Source organism: Myripristis murdjan, chromosome 14 (genome assembly GCF_902150065.1).
Source record: "Myripristis murdjan chromosome 14, fMyrMur1.1, whole genome shotgun sequence".
In the NCBI taxonomy this organism is placed as follows: domain Eukaryota; kingdom Metazoa; phylum Chordata; class Actinopteri; order Holocentriformes; family Holocentridae; genus Myripristis; species Myripristis murdjan.
The window spans coordinates 22,471,566-22,485,743 of NC_043993.1; the positions used below are offsets into that span (position 1 = coordinate 22,471,566).

Consider the following 14,178-nt stretch of genomic DNA (forward strand, 5'->3'; position numbering starts at 1 on the left):
TAAGGATTCAGTCTCAGTGAATTACTGACCTGCCTCCCTTTTTGAGACCTGATATGACGGGGCGTACAGCTCACACACACACATTTGTTGCATGCACACTGTATGTGTGACTTATACGTGGGATTTATGCCTCAAACCAAATGGAGAGGAGTTTGCGAATCTGTCAATAAAAAGACAGTGTTCAAGTCTGTCAAGTTGTATGTACTGTACGTGTGTGTGTGTGTGTGTGCGCGTGCGTGCGTGTGCGTGCGTGTGCGTGCGTGCGTGCGTGTGTGTGTGTGTGTGTGTGTGTGTGTGCGTGTGTGTGTGTGTTTGTGCTTGCACACCTATAACGTGAAGTTGACCGGACACCTCCTTCGAGCCAAAGCTGTTGGTGACCTCGCAGGCGTAGCTGCCGCTGTCCTCCTGCCTCAGGTCACTGATGGTCAGCCCTGTCAAACGCCGGGTCCAGCGGGCGTCCGAGGGCAGTGGCCGGCCGTCTTTCAGCCAGCGCACGGTGGGGCTGGGATAACCTCCTGCTATGCAGGGGAGCTCAATACTCTGGCCAGCGTACACCTCCCCTGCCTGAAAGCTGTCTAGGATGGTGGGTGAGGACTCAGTGGGGTCTGGGGGGCACAGGAGTCAGATTTCAGATAGGATTGTACGGTTGAATGGAGCTAAAGGAGATCAGGTTATTTTTTTTGTGTTCCTTACTTACTGCGTTAAAAGGAAATCTAGCTTTGATACTGATAAATCAAAAAGGAGAAATAAAGACAACACAATGAAACTCACCCATCACGGAGAGCCTGGCTCCGTTGCTTTGGCGTGTCTCACCACTGTACTTGTGTTTGGTGATGCACCGGTATGTGGAGAGGGCATCCTCCTTCTGAACATCAGAGATGTAAAGAGCCCCGAAGGAGGTCAGAGAGAACCTGTTACCTGCGGAAAACACATTCAAAACAGACTAATAGTGATAATACCCAAAAAAAGACCACTACCCTAAGGGCATGTTATAGCCAAATGCAATGTGACGGTGCCTACACTGAAGCTTTTTAACATCTGTGTTTATTTGTGTATGGTTGAATTCCTATACACAGATATTCCTGTATGATCAGCCAATCAGAGTGCATGACCTCACACAGACCTGAAGTAAATCTGAGATTCTTGGACAGCAATGCAACACCCTCTAAGGATGTTTTATACTTCAGTGAAAAATCTGCACCTAAACTGATGCTATCTGACACACATGTGGGGTTAAAAAGGGTCTCTGTGTAAGTGTTATGTACCTGTTTAAGAATCTTAAATTCACAGGGAACCCTGGTAGCTCACCTAGCAGAGTGCTCATTCTATAGTCATTATAAAAATAAAGCAGAAATGCCAATAAATAAATAATAAAACATACACATAACGTCTATGTGAGGTTGCACACTTTGATTGGTTGATCACAGGTTGGTATCTGTGTAAGGAATTTAAAGACGCTCAACATAAATGTAAAATCTTCATGTAATCACTGTTATGCTGTTTACATTCATGTTTTACATTACATTTGACTATAAAATGCATTTTCCTGAAATATGCAACCAAATTGGTTTATGTGCAGAGATGCTGTTTTGTGCTTTGCTCACACATCAAGCATAGCAGTGGTTAGTAACAGTAATGATTATTTTAGTACTCGTATTATTAAATCTTTGCATTTGCAGTGAAGCATCACAACTGACAGAAAACAGCAAACCATAATGGGGACACGACTCAACAGACAGAAAACACACAGTATAAAATCCACTCTGAAATGATGGGTCAGGTACAAATCCATTGTGCTCAGTGCAAAACCTTATTGCACTAAGAACAAACAGCTGCCTGAACAGTTGGCACTACCTGCCTGATAATGTTGCCTCCCAATACCTGGCAGTCTTTCAAGGCCTGGAGGACACACAGCGGTCACTTACACCACCCACAGACACAGAGGCAGATTTACTGTCCCCCTACACACAACGTATAACTCCACAGCAGCACACTATCAATGGTAAACCGAGGCTCCTCTTCATAAACATTCTTATAAACATCTTCATGATGTTGTGGTGAATGCAGATTGAGGGTCAGTGTGATAGGAGCTGCCAGGCACTGGCCTATTTACTGTTTGTGCCAACGTGAATGGGCTGCTCATATTCTGCTTCTCTGTTCTCTTTATTGTCTTGATTGCTATGCATATGCTGCTTTCAATTATAAGAAGGAACTCAGAATTTTTCTCAGAAAATTTAATTAGCCTATACCCTGATGGCCTTTTCCTTGTTGTGAAGTTGAGGAGGTTTTCTCTGAAGCGGTTTACCACTTGACGTCATAGCAACATGGTTTCTGTCAACAGTAAAATTAATATGATATTTTTGATATTGTAGGGTTTTAAAAAGACTTGAATGTTTGATTTTCAGCATGGCATAATTTTAGGTCAGTCAGTGTAACAATACAGTGTTCAGTCAAAACCATGAAATTTAAATTTGCTGTTGTCAGTGTCTGTGGTTAACATTAGCAGGTGTCATGTTTTTTCAACTGTGTCGCTCAAATGAACATAATTATGTCAGTAACAACCTCTGACCTCCAGCATTGGACCATAATCGAATGCGGCATTATTCTCTCATTGTGGCCATTTTGAACTAATGTCACACTCTGGGTGAGAAACTAAAATGCACATTATGCAAGCGCTGTGAAGTGGACAAACATTGATCATGTGATGTACTGTATCATTTCACAGACACCGTGTTGAAAAAGGTATAATTAGACACAAATGGATCCAAAATGTGGGGGATATGTTCACATTTTAAGGTACTGTCTGACCTATCACCTTCTTTTGGAATGTGGGAGTAAACAGCTGGTTGAACTTCCTTTTGATCGTTTAGCTGAGGACGTTGTGGGAGCACTTCCAAAAATCAATCAGATGTTGTGTTAGCTGCTGTGGTGAAAACTGACTGGAAGTTTTGCGTGCACACTCACACACACAAACACACACACACACACAAATTGACAACTGTCGGGTTAAGTCTTCACTAATGCATTGAAGTAATAGTGGCCTATTTACAGTCCATGCCAATCTTCCACTCTGACAGTGACGTAACATCAAAATGGCTGCTGTTGGATTAAGAGTATTATGATTATGGCTTTTTCATTTCTGCAGAGGATCCAAGCTGCAGGCCAACAGCTGGAATGAGTGCAATCATGTGCACAAGTGTGTTTATCACTATGAATATTTCATAAGCTCCATGTTTGTCAGCTTCATGGAGAGGGTTGAGCGTCGATATGTAAAGAAGCCGGCTAACGGTGATGAACTCTGCATGTGTTTGCAAGGAACGTATGACCTAAGTTGCAGTGCAGGCTGCAATTTCACGGCAGCCTTTGTTTGGCCCCTAGAATGAAGCCTTACAGGATAATGAGCACTTTAAGACTGCTACTCCCACAACACCAACAACTCGCCTGTCACAACACTCTGACACAGGCAGGGAGGGAGAGAGCGAGACACAGAGGGAGAGGGAGAGGAGAGTCGGCTGGATCTGTCAAAGCCATACTTTCTGTCTTAAGGAGGGGACCGAATTCATCCCATGCAGAGACGCCTCTGAAACAACCCTGATTTAATCACACGAGCTCCTTCACTATCTGTCCATCTCAATTGAGTGTCTTGTGCACAGATTCTGCCTATCTTTAGCTGACTCTCCTCATCTATTTGTACGAACCCTGCTATCTTCTATCTATCTCTCTCTCTCTCTGGTTCATTCTCCCTCCCTCTTTTGCTCTCAGTCTCTAAGCAGAGTGGCAGACAGAGTAAAATATTAATTACTAAATCACTGTGCTCCCTCAGCTTTTATTCATGCTGACTTGACTAGATAAGGAGAAACAGAGCCAATGTGTTTTATATACGCACACACACATACACACGCATACACACACGGCTGCACCAAAACATGCAAACACGCATGCAGCCATGCAAAAAAAAAAAAAAAAAGCTCACTCTTTGAAGGCGTGTAATCGTATGGGAACTGCCTCTGGTGTTACATGTATTTTTACTGTTCCACCTTCACATGACACAATAAACACAACTGTAGAGCCTAATGGTTTTCAAATCTTTCACCAAATTTATTTACAAAATGATACTATATGATTCAATCACTGCCAGTGCAGTGAAGCTTTTTTCAGTCCCTTGTGTTCAATAACAAAGGTGCGCCGCAGAAGGTAGAATTCATCTGTGATTCTGTAGAGCTTTTGATTCCTCACGCACAAAAGAACCACTGCGGAACAACCACTTGGTTCAATGAGGAACCATTAGCTACTATATGGAAATATTCATGGATCTCTATAGACAGCTCTGAGGACCCCATTTAGGGCTTTAAGTCATTTTTCCAAACAAAGATGGCTGTATAAAGAGCTCTTTCACCCAGAAAGAAGCTGGTTTTGTTTTTTTTCTTTGAAAGGAGCTATACTGCCTAGAGGACAGCGGGCATAGTGGCATCTTGTTTGAGCATGGTCGGAGTCAAGGAGAAACATTAATGGCAGGGAAAGTTGTGCAAAAATTGCTCATTTATCCTGGCTGCTAGAGTGTCCAGAGGGGACACTATTTTTAAGCTATCTCTGTCTTGTGAATCAGGAAAATTATTTATGTTCATGTTTTCATGGGAAATCTGGAAACAAGATTTAAAAAAAAAAAAAAAAAAAAATCCATCATATTTAAACTTTAGAATTATATGATTATAATATTGTTCATAAAAATATTTCTGCTTTGAAATCCAAACCACTGCAAAAACTACATTTCAGTGAACAACAATTATGATCTTGAGACAGATTCGCCATAATCCTTTGAACTTAGATTTTCCCTTAAATTTCCCCTTTATTCTAAGTTAGATTTGTTTTCCATATTGTAAACCAATGTCACATACATATTCTGTATCTGCTGGTTGCCACATCACACTTATACAATGAGATATTCGAACTTTACATCGAATAGAATATATCTAGATGTTTTGTGCTGTATTTTATACCCATCTCCCCCATAATTCAACAGGATATATTTGGTATCTTTGAAAATCCCACTAACAGAAGGAGAAGAACTGGAAAGGTCAAAATTAAATCTTAAAAATTCGTAGAAAAAAACCCTAATATTTTCAGAAAATTTAATAGAGCAGTGACAAATACAAAATAATTTCTGTGAAAAATCCAAATATGAACAGAGTCAACTGCATAAGAAGAAATCGATTGATTAGGTTCATTTTGTGTACTGAATATGTAAGAAGAAATCCTCAAGGTAAATGTGATTATGACAGTTATTACTGTGATGAGCCTTACCCGTTAACCTAAGCCCATGCATTACACTTCCCTCTCCCTCCTTGAGCTGATCTGGATCCACAAACCAGTGGAAAAATGTGAGCAGTTAAAGTGAGCGAGTAAAGCCCTTGAGCAAGGCACTTAAACTTCTGCAGCGGCTTCTCTGTGGCCAGCTGCAGAGAATGACGGTGAAGCTGGACTGTCTGTAATAATGCGAAAAGGACGGATTACTGAAAAAGAGCTTGTGTCCTCAGCAAACCTTTCTTAACTAAATAAAGATTTTTTTTTTAAATCATGCATGCAAAACATCCACAGCTTTGCAGCATCACAACAAACCAAACCTGCTGTTATGCGAAATTCCATGGAAGAGAAATGAAGAGGGAAATAATGGAAATATAAATGTGCGAGAAAGAAAAAGGAAAAATGAAAGCAATACAGAGAGTCTATGAATAGGGTATATGGTGTAGTACATGTGGGTCCAGGAGTATGCGTGTGCTGTGTGTGTGTGTGTGTGTGTGTGTGTGTGTGTGTGTGTGTGTGTGTGTGTGTGCTGTGTGTGTTGGGAGCAGCCTCATTTTCTCACATGCAAATGAAGGCGTCGGCGCACAGATAACGAGGCCCATATTTCCACCTCCTCAGTGGGGCCATTATTTATTGATGTTCTGCATCTTTCCCCCTCCCTCCCACTCTCATGCTTTCTTCATCCTCTCCCTGTTGCTAGGGTCCTCTCACTGTTGCTTGCCATCCTGTTTAGATTTTGGTGCAGTTTATTCGGCAATTATTAAAGCATGATGTATTTTGCAATCTTCAAGGACGAAACATAAAGGTCATAGACTGAATCCTATTGTCGTGACTGTAAAGGGAAAAAAAAACACTGGCAAATTGCAGTCAGTGCAAAAAGTGGCATCAATATGAAGTTATTACATTGTACTTTTCAGATGCAAACTGAAATAGGTTCGTATCTAATCATCATAAAATGTCACGTACTAGAGCAACACCACACCCTAATCATTATTCAGTTTAGCCAGTTCCTGACCCTGAATCTGAAGCTTTGTTAATTTGAAAGGCAAAAAGCACTACATTCCAATTTTGTGCTCCAAACTAACAGCAACAACAATAATAATAATAGAATGCTGATCTTTGTCTTTAACCTTGAGGTATAAATATTGACCCTGCACAGTTCTGAAACTAAGTTGGTCTTTTCTCTCCTCAACAGGAAACTAATTTAGCTCTTTGAAGTTAATCTGACCCACATGCTTTAAAGGGGCAAAACTCAGCTCTGTCCAGACAAGTCTATTTTAGGAGAGACATAAACTTTTCCCTCTCTTCACAGGAATTCCTCTCTGACCTCTCCCAAAACATCCAGGCTTTGCCAAGATGCAAAAACAGCCTGTTTTCTCAAAGCTAAATTATCTGAGAGTTCATCTCCTACTTAAATCCTTATGTAACATCATCAAACGAGGTCCATCTGCATATAAAAATAAAGTGCACTGACATGTAGCACTCACAGATTTGAGTAAAAAAAAAATATTGGTGTGTCTATCAGACTGGAGGACCCAATATGACATGAAACCTTTGTCAGAGGGGAAACTGTGATCTATGCTTATGGATAGTTGATGTAAAATTTTTAAAACCTCAAATATGAGGTACGCCTTTGCATTTTGAAGTTTGTGAGTTATTTTTCTTCATCGAACACTTGTTACTGGAGGAAAAGTTATGCCATTTCCCCCAATATCCCTGAAATGGCTTCTCAGTGTTATTAGCCTTTGTAAGCCAAAATTGTTGATACATGCAATACTTGCACACAGCTCCGTTAGCATTTTTGTTTTCTGCCTCAAACTGTTGAAAAAATGAGCAAATGTCCATCTGCGGTGCATACTTGCATTAAAATGTTAGCAGAAGGTGTGCTTGGTGCATGTAGCTGCACACCTACTTATAAAATCATCTTAAATATGAGGCAATAGCCAAAACATCTTGCACAAATAACCTTTTATTTGCATTAATACTGATATGGAAACGTAGATGGATTGTGGATATGAAGAGCGACTAGAAAAAACTAATAAATATCAAGTTCTTGTCACCTGTTGTGCAATTTCACAGCTCCACTCCAAGCCCAATTTAAAAAAAAAAAACATCTACAGTAGCCTATTCTCTAAGTTTTTTGTCGAACATCGCTTAAAACAAGTCCCTTGACAATGAGTTTCACACATATATAGACATGAGTCATCTTACTTTGTATAACTAAGAAAAAGAAAAAGAAAAAAGAAAAAGGGGAGAAAAGACAAAGAAAAAACTAAGGTGACAGTAAAAAGATGTATAATGAGAGAAGGAGGCTAGTTATATCCTTATTTGCATATTATACAGAATTTCACATACATCCCAAATTTTCCATTTCTGTATTTTGTTCATTTTGCTAGATGCACTAGTACAGAGGACTGTCCCTCGAAATAAGCTTCCATCTGAAAATGCAGGCTAGCCATTGTATTTCCCATACATATTTTCCATACAGTTCACATTCATGAGTCTTTCAGTCCACTGGTCCAAGGTAGGTGGCTAAGACTTACGCCAGTTCATTTCATGGGCTATAAGCATAAGACCTCTAAGCATACATTGTTTGGTCTTTCCAAACCCCTTTATGGACATGTGAACTCAAATTAGCTGAAAAGTAAAACTAGCATTATTCAAATGAAATGTGTGAAAAGTTTCCTAAATTGGACCACCTCTTCTTCAACAGAGAGGGTTGGATTTCTTATCATACTTGGGTATTACCAGTGGAATCTTAAAATATCTGATTATATCATTTTATAAAAGATATTATGAAATATCTCAGGGCATCTTCTACTTATCATCATTCACTACAGTATTGACCTCCAGTTCCCATTCATCTTTAACATCCAATGTTTTGTCTGTTGTATCTGTGCAAATTCTTTTAGACACACTGATGTACTTGCTTCTGAACAATTTCAATCCAATACTAATCGAAACTGATTGATGATTCTTTACATTTTTTCTCCAGTCTTCGTGTGTCATCAAGAAATGTCTTTGCTGAAAATCCCTAAACAGTTCATAACATGCAGTCCCATATTAGGGCTTCAAGTTGAGAGAACGCCTGGAGAGTCATCCCATCAAATAACTGGTTTCTTGTGGTCAGGACTTTCTCCGCCAACTTACTAACATAACTATCCAGTTTAGCAGGCAAAAAGTCACAAATGGATGCTATTTTTATTTTTGAAATTTAAAGACACTGGTAAATCCAATGCTCTCTTATCGTTTCCCAAACATTTAATGTACATTCCACCCATTCACTCTGAAGCTTCGATTTCGGCCATACATTTTAAATTAGAAAGGGGAGAACAGAATGTGACACCTTTGTTCTATATGAATCCGCTTTGTATCGACGTCCAGCCTGATCCATGAGACCGGTACTCTTAGTTGTGCTGCCCAACAGTAGCTTCTGAAGTGAGGTAAAGCACAGCCATCCTTCTCTTTGTGAGAGCAGAAAAATTTAAATGTCTCACTCCAGGCTTTTATGCTGCCATTTGAATTTAGAAACAAGTCTGTTGAGGAGTTTGAATGCGAATACTGGAATAGAGGGAGAACAAGGGATAAATAGCAGCCTTGGCAGTATATTCACCCCGATATAATTAATAATTAATAATTATTATTAATAATAACTTCTTAATCAAAAAGTCTTTTGTTGTGGTATCTTATACTGCAAACTGGGGTGGGACAATAAATTGATAACGCAACATATTGCGATAGTTCCTCATGTGATACATTATTAATATACTTGGACTAAGTCTTGATAATTAAGTTTTCAGTTTCATTGCACAGATGCACATTATGGTTCCTATGAGGTGTATTTGTTCCCTGCCTTTATTTGAATTGCAACTGCTCTGTCATGTATATATTACAGTATACAGTATATACAGTACAGTATACAGTATATTACAGTATATATTACATATTGCAGTCCCTGTGCAGATTAAAACACAGAAAAACACGACTGATTCTTAATTACTGGAAATTATTTCAGCTTTTCCAGGGTATTTTTTCTTTTTTGGTTACAGATATTGTGATATATCATTGCTTACTATGTAATAGTATTTTGCATATCACAGAATCATCTGTATCATGATACCATTGTTATCAAAATATCATGCCAGATAGTATTGCCAATTGACCAGTCATTCATACATTTAAAGGTGTGCTACGCAAAACTGAGGGTGGTTTTCAGTAAGAACTGACTCAAATGACAAAAAACATGGAGTAAGGAGTTATTTTATCAATGAGTCAGCCTGATGATGAGAACCCTTTAGACTCAACCTACAAATTTCATGCTTATAGTACTTTGCTGTCAATTGAGTTAAAGGGCCCTCACTTCAATGCAGTTTTACATTGTGCACCTTTAACCTCACATAGGCCTGATGACAGCATAAGATTTGCATTACACTCCTCTACAGTCTAAAAACAGTAATAGTGTGGTTTTGGGTGGAGATATCACAGCGAAGCAAGCCTTCACACACACACACACACACACAAACACACATGCATGAAAATCCACAAATGCTCACAGATATAAGTGTCAAAGTTAAGGTCGCCATTGTCATTTGACAAATAAATTAAACAGAGTCTCCCTCTGACTGACAAACGGATTTTATGAATCAATATCCTGAATTTGACGTTAGACGATTCTTTCCTGTACCTCTGCCTTCCTCTTGCTCTCAACAGCAAGTTGGAGAGAAGAATTTGAAAGAAGGTGAGAAGAGAGAGGGGGAGGAGGAATGGATCAAAGCCTAGTGACTGTCACAGAAAGAAGAAGAAAGAAAAAAAGCGGAGCGTATTCAGGAGATATTCTCTGCGGTGCTGGAATACGCTTGTGCTCCCAAATGCAGACATGCTAGACACACACGCAGATACACCTACCAGGCTTAAAATAGGGCAAAAAATATTCTCCTGCTGGCACAAAAATAACAATCAAGGCTAGAAAATGAGCACCATGGACAGCGTCACCAGACACAAGAGGTCAGCCCAGGCAGAGTTTTTGCAGTGAAACAGGAACGGACAGATGAGTTGACTGCCAGACTTATTTAGATGGGGCTGAATTGTCAAAGAGGGGGAGAAGTACAAACATTAGAGGAGAAAATCTGGGGGAAAGACGAAGCGCTGAGATGGGTCGCAGAGAAAACTGTGGCGGAGATAACAGTCCATTTCCCTGTGCTCCTCTCCTCTTTTAAATCTTCATGCAAAAGGGGTGTTGAATCTGTATTCAAAGCGAGAGCCCACTCCACCCTCCCTTTGCTCTCTCCCCACTCTCTGCTGTATACATTAAAAGCCCAAGCAGAAGCAGGTGTCGACCAATTAAATATAGACACTTTCCTGGCTTTTATTCGGCTGCACACTTACTTAACATTTATGAATGGTGCCCTCTTAACTCCTTTCAATTCACATTCAAAGGAGATTTTATTGGCACAACTGATGTGTAACAACTAATTGTGCAACGGGAGCCCACCTCCGTCGCATCTTCCTCCATAAAGACACTTTGTTAACACGACCAAACAATTCAGACTGAGCGCAAGCCACGCTGCCAGCATGAGCAATATCTGACTCCCAGCATTCAATTCTCGTCCACCCTCTCCCTCTTTTCGTCTGTCTCCCTCACGTTCCCCCGTCTTCTGGGAGGCGGCAGCGTGCGGGGAGGGGGGGGGGGGGGGATGGAGAGAGAACGGAGAGAAAGAGGAAGAAGCCCGAGCTCTGTCATGTTTTCATTAAAAAGCCACGCTTCACCGTCTCGTTCAAACCACTGTCCTCTTCCCTAACCAATTCTGACTGCTTACCTCATCTTTCAATCACGCTCCCTCTGCTCTGCCCCTCTGCACCGTTTGCCACTGAGGCTACAACCTCCGCGCTCGCGCCCCTGCACCCCCTCCCCGTCCCGCACACTCACCATAAGGAGTGAGTAAAGAGTTGGGAGGATGGAAGGTAAAGCGCGGGCGAAGGTGGAGGTATGAGCGATAGGAATAAGACAGATATAGACCAGAGTAGACAGAAGGGCAGAGTCCAGTGTTTTCCACCGCGATGGGACCGCGTCTCTTCTGCTCCACTGACTGCTCTGTCCCAATTTGCCCTGTGTGACTTTAAACAGTAAACACTGGGGGGAGGGGATGGGGTGTAAGTGGTGGTGGTGGTGGTGGGGGGGAGCCCAGCCTCCTGTGAGGCTGAATGGACAGGAAAGTACTATAGACACAGCAAACGGTGTTGAGTTGAGACTGGACCGACATAAAACCCACATTCAAAAGGTATGATTTATGTTGACGTTAGCTCAACGCAGCGCAACAGAGAGACACCGTGTTCCCATAAACCCATCCTAACCAGACAGACTATGCTGCTGCATAAAGCTAAATGGACCATCTCAGATAGAGGGAGCGCTGAGGAGATTAAGCATAACTAGAAACATCAGAGGAAACGAGGGATGGAGAGAGGAAGAGAGTGAGAGAGAGAGCGCGAGAGAGAGAGAGAGAGTGGGAGAGAGAGAGAAGGAGCGAGGGAGGGAGAGAAAAGGGGAGAGATGTAGAAATAGGACTCCATTATTCATGATGTGTGTTTCATGTGCTTGGTGACATCTGGGACAGCAGTGATAATGAGAGTCCCAAGAGAGAGAGGAGCCACATACACACACACACACACACACACACACACACACACCATACATCCCAATGCACCACACTGTACGTGTACATATGCGTGCCACCATGGTCCAAACACCTACCCTCAAATGGATGTTGCATTACCTCCATTTGAACTGTTAATTGCATGCGCATTAGGCCTTAAGCAGAGCAACATGGAGTAACACCGGACTTCAAAAATGTCACTCAGTAACAGTAAACATCCAGTGGCAGGGCACTTGCCCGTCCGCCTTGTTTTGATTTCGACAGAGCCACAGACAAGAGAAAGAGTGGGGTACGTGGTGGGTGTCTGCTGTGGTGTGTGTGTATGTGTGTGTATGTACAGTATGTGTTTGTGAGGGATGCGGTGTGTTCCAGCTTAGCCCATGGCCTGGGGCAGTGAGCTGCATTAGCGGCACTGAGTGAGCCGACTGGTCCCTCCCTATTAGAGCGCTGGTGGCAGAGGAGTGTCACTGCCCAGCATGGAGAGAGAGAGAGGGAGAGGGAGAGCTTAACTAGCGCACTCACTCACTCACACACACACACACACACACACACACACACCAAAGAGACACATTTGCACTAGACAGGGCAGCAGACGTTGAAAGCATCATGCCAAACGACCTGAAACAAGTAGCACAAAAACATCATAACCTCATCATCATCATCATCATCATCATCATCATCATCATCATCATCATCGTCTTCGAGAACGACAGCGATGATAGTAACAACATCAACAATAACTTAGTTCAGCACTATAACAGCATTAGCTCTACCACCATCAAGTCAAGACCTGATGGTTATCTAATTATCATAGCCGGGCCATAACCAGCACATGTGTGTGAAACTCACTAGGGAGAAGAAGCATCAACTATTAGGAATGGGACAACATATTGAAATTTAATTCTTCATAATACAGCAATTTAGAGTAGATATATGTAGAGCAGAAAAAAATGAACAGAACTACTCGTTATCACAATTGAGGCTTATCCATCACAGTTCCACAAACTGTCCATCGACATTATAGTATTCAAAAGTTGTAATGAAAACATTTTTGCATTCATTCTGGAAAGACAGTGTCATCGCTGGAAAGATTTGTGGCTCAGAGACAAATATAATTTCTGCACATTTTGCTGCACATTTACTATTTTTGAGATATACATCATTGTGTTAGTTTCAAATCGCAAACCTTGGATTGTATAATGAATCATACTGTGAGCATATTGTGTGCATATTGTCCACTGCTACTAATTAGGGATCTGATCTGACATCTTTAATGTCAGTCTGAATTTATCAGATGGTGACTTGATACAACATGTGTGGCAAATACCTTGAAAAAATGGTGATCACATAACAATAAAGATAATGCTATTTGACTCAAAATAATATTTGAAAGAAGTTGATTTGCATAGGAAACAGCTTTAATTATCTCACCCCACTGGCAGTGAGGTGAGATAATTAATTTTTTTCACTTGTTTTCTGGAAGATACAATTATACAATAACAAAGTGAGACTAGATAACTTGTTACTTGTTGCAGTAAAGTCAGATGCAGATGCTTCTCCTTGCACTGTTTTCCTCCGAGCTCCTGGAGCACCAAATATCCACTGTAAATACACTCTGTACTGAACAGCTGTGAAGGTGATATAATGTGTGAGTCCAGCCGTGGTTTCAGCTCTTTGAGATGAGCAGGTAGCAGCCAAGGAGAATCCCTTGTGATGCTGCACAGCTTCTCACTATCATCTACCATCCTGAGTTCAGAAGCTACATACAGTATAGTGCTGCCTGGTGGCAAAACAGTAAATGATCCAGGTGACCGTGAAGACATCTACCTGCATCCCCCTGAGCGTTTACTCGACAGGCTGTCTGGATAACATTGTCAAGGAACATGATCTTCACTGGGAGTAAATATGTTGTTGCATGTACTGTACAATATTTTGTTGTCCTCTCCTATCCTGTGTAAGGCTGGAAAGCGACCACAAGGTCTCGCTCGTTGTTCACCAGTAGTTAGAGGTGGACAGGCTGGTGTCATATTTGAGACAGACTGCTTGAGTGTCAGAATTGTTCACAGTGGAGGCTCAGCAATGGTTTGAAAATGTTTAAAGATGCACCATTCATAATTGTGGAGGGTCAAATGAAGTAAGGTGACCAGAATGCACACTGGTACCAACACAGGGCGACACAAGGGTCCAGAAGAGCAAACTTTGTTCTGTCATCAAGTTTTCATCATGT

The 14,178-nt window shown here is 41.3% G+C and overlaps 1 protein-coding gene across 1 annotated transcript in view; it reads right to left on the bottom strand.

Annotated features, from left to right (window-relative positions):
- The window catches only part of LOC115371839 (Down syndrome cell adhesion molecule-like protein 1 homolog), a 65,611-nt gene that overhangs the window by 25,143 nt on the left and 26,290 nt on the right, over window positions 1–14,178 (bottom strand). The window contains exons 4-5 of the mRNA XM_030069401.1: window positions 772–918; window positions 327–605 (exon numbers count right to left, since the gene is read on the bottom strand). Coding sequence (XP_029925261.1) covers window positions 327–605; window positions 772–918 — 426 coding nt within the window. The remainder of the gene's footprint in view (window positions 1–326; window positions 606–771; window positions 919–14,178) is intronic.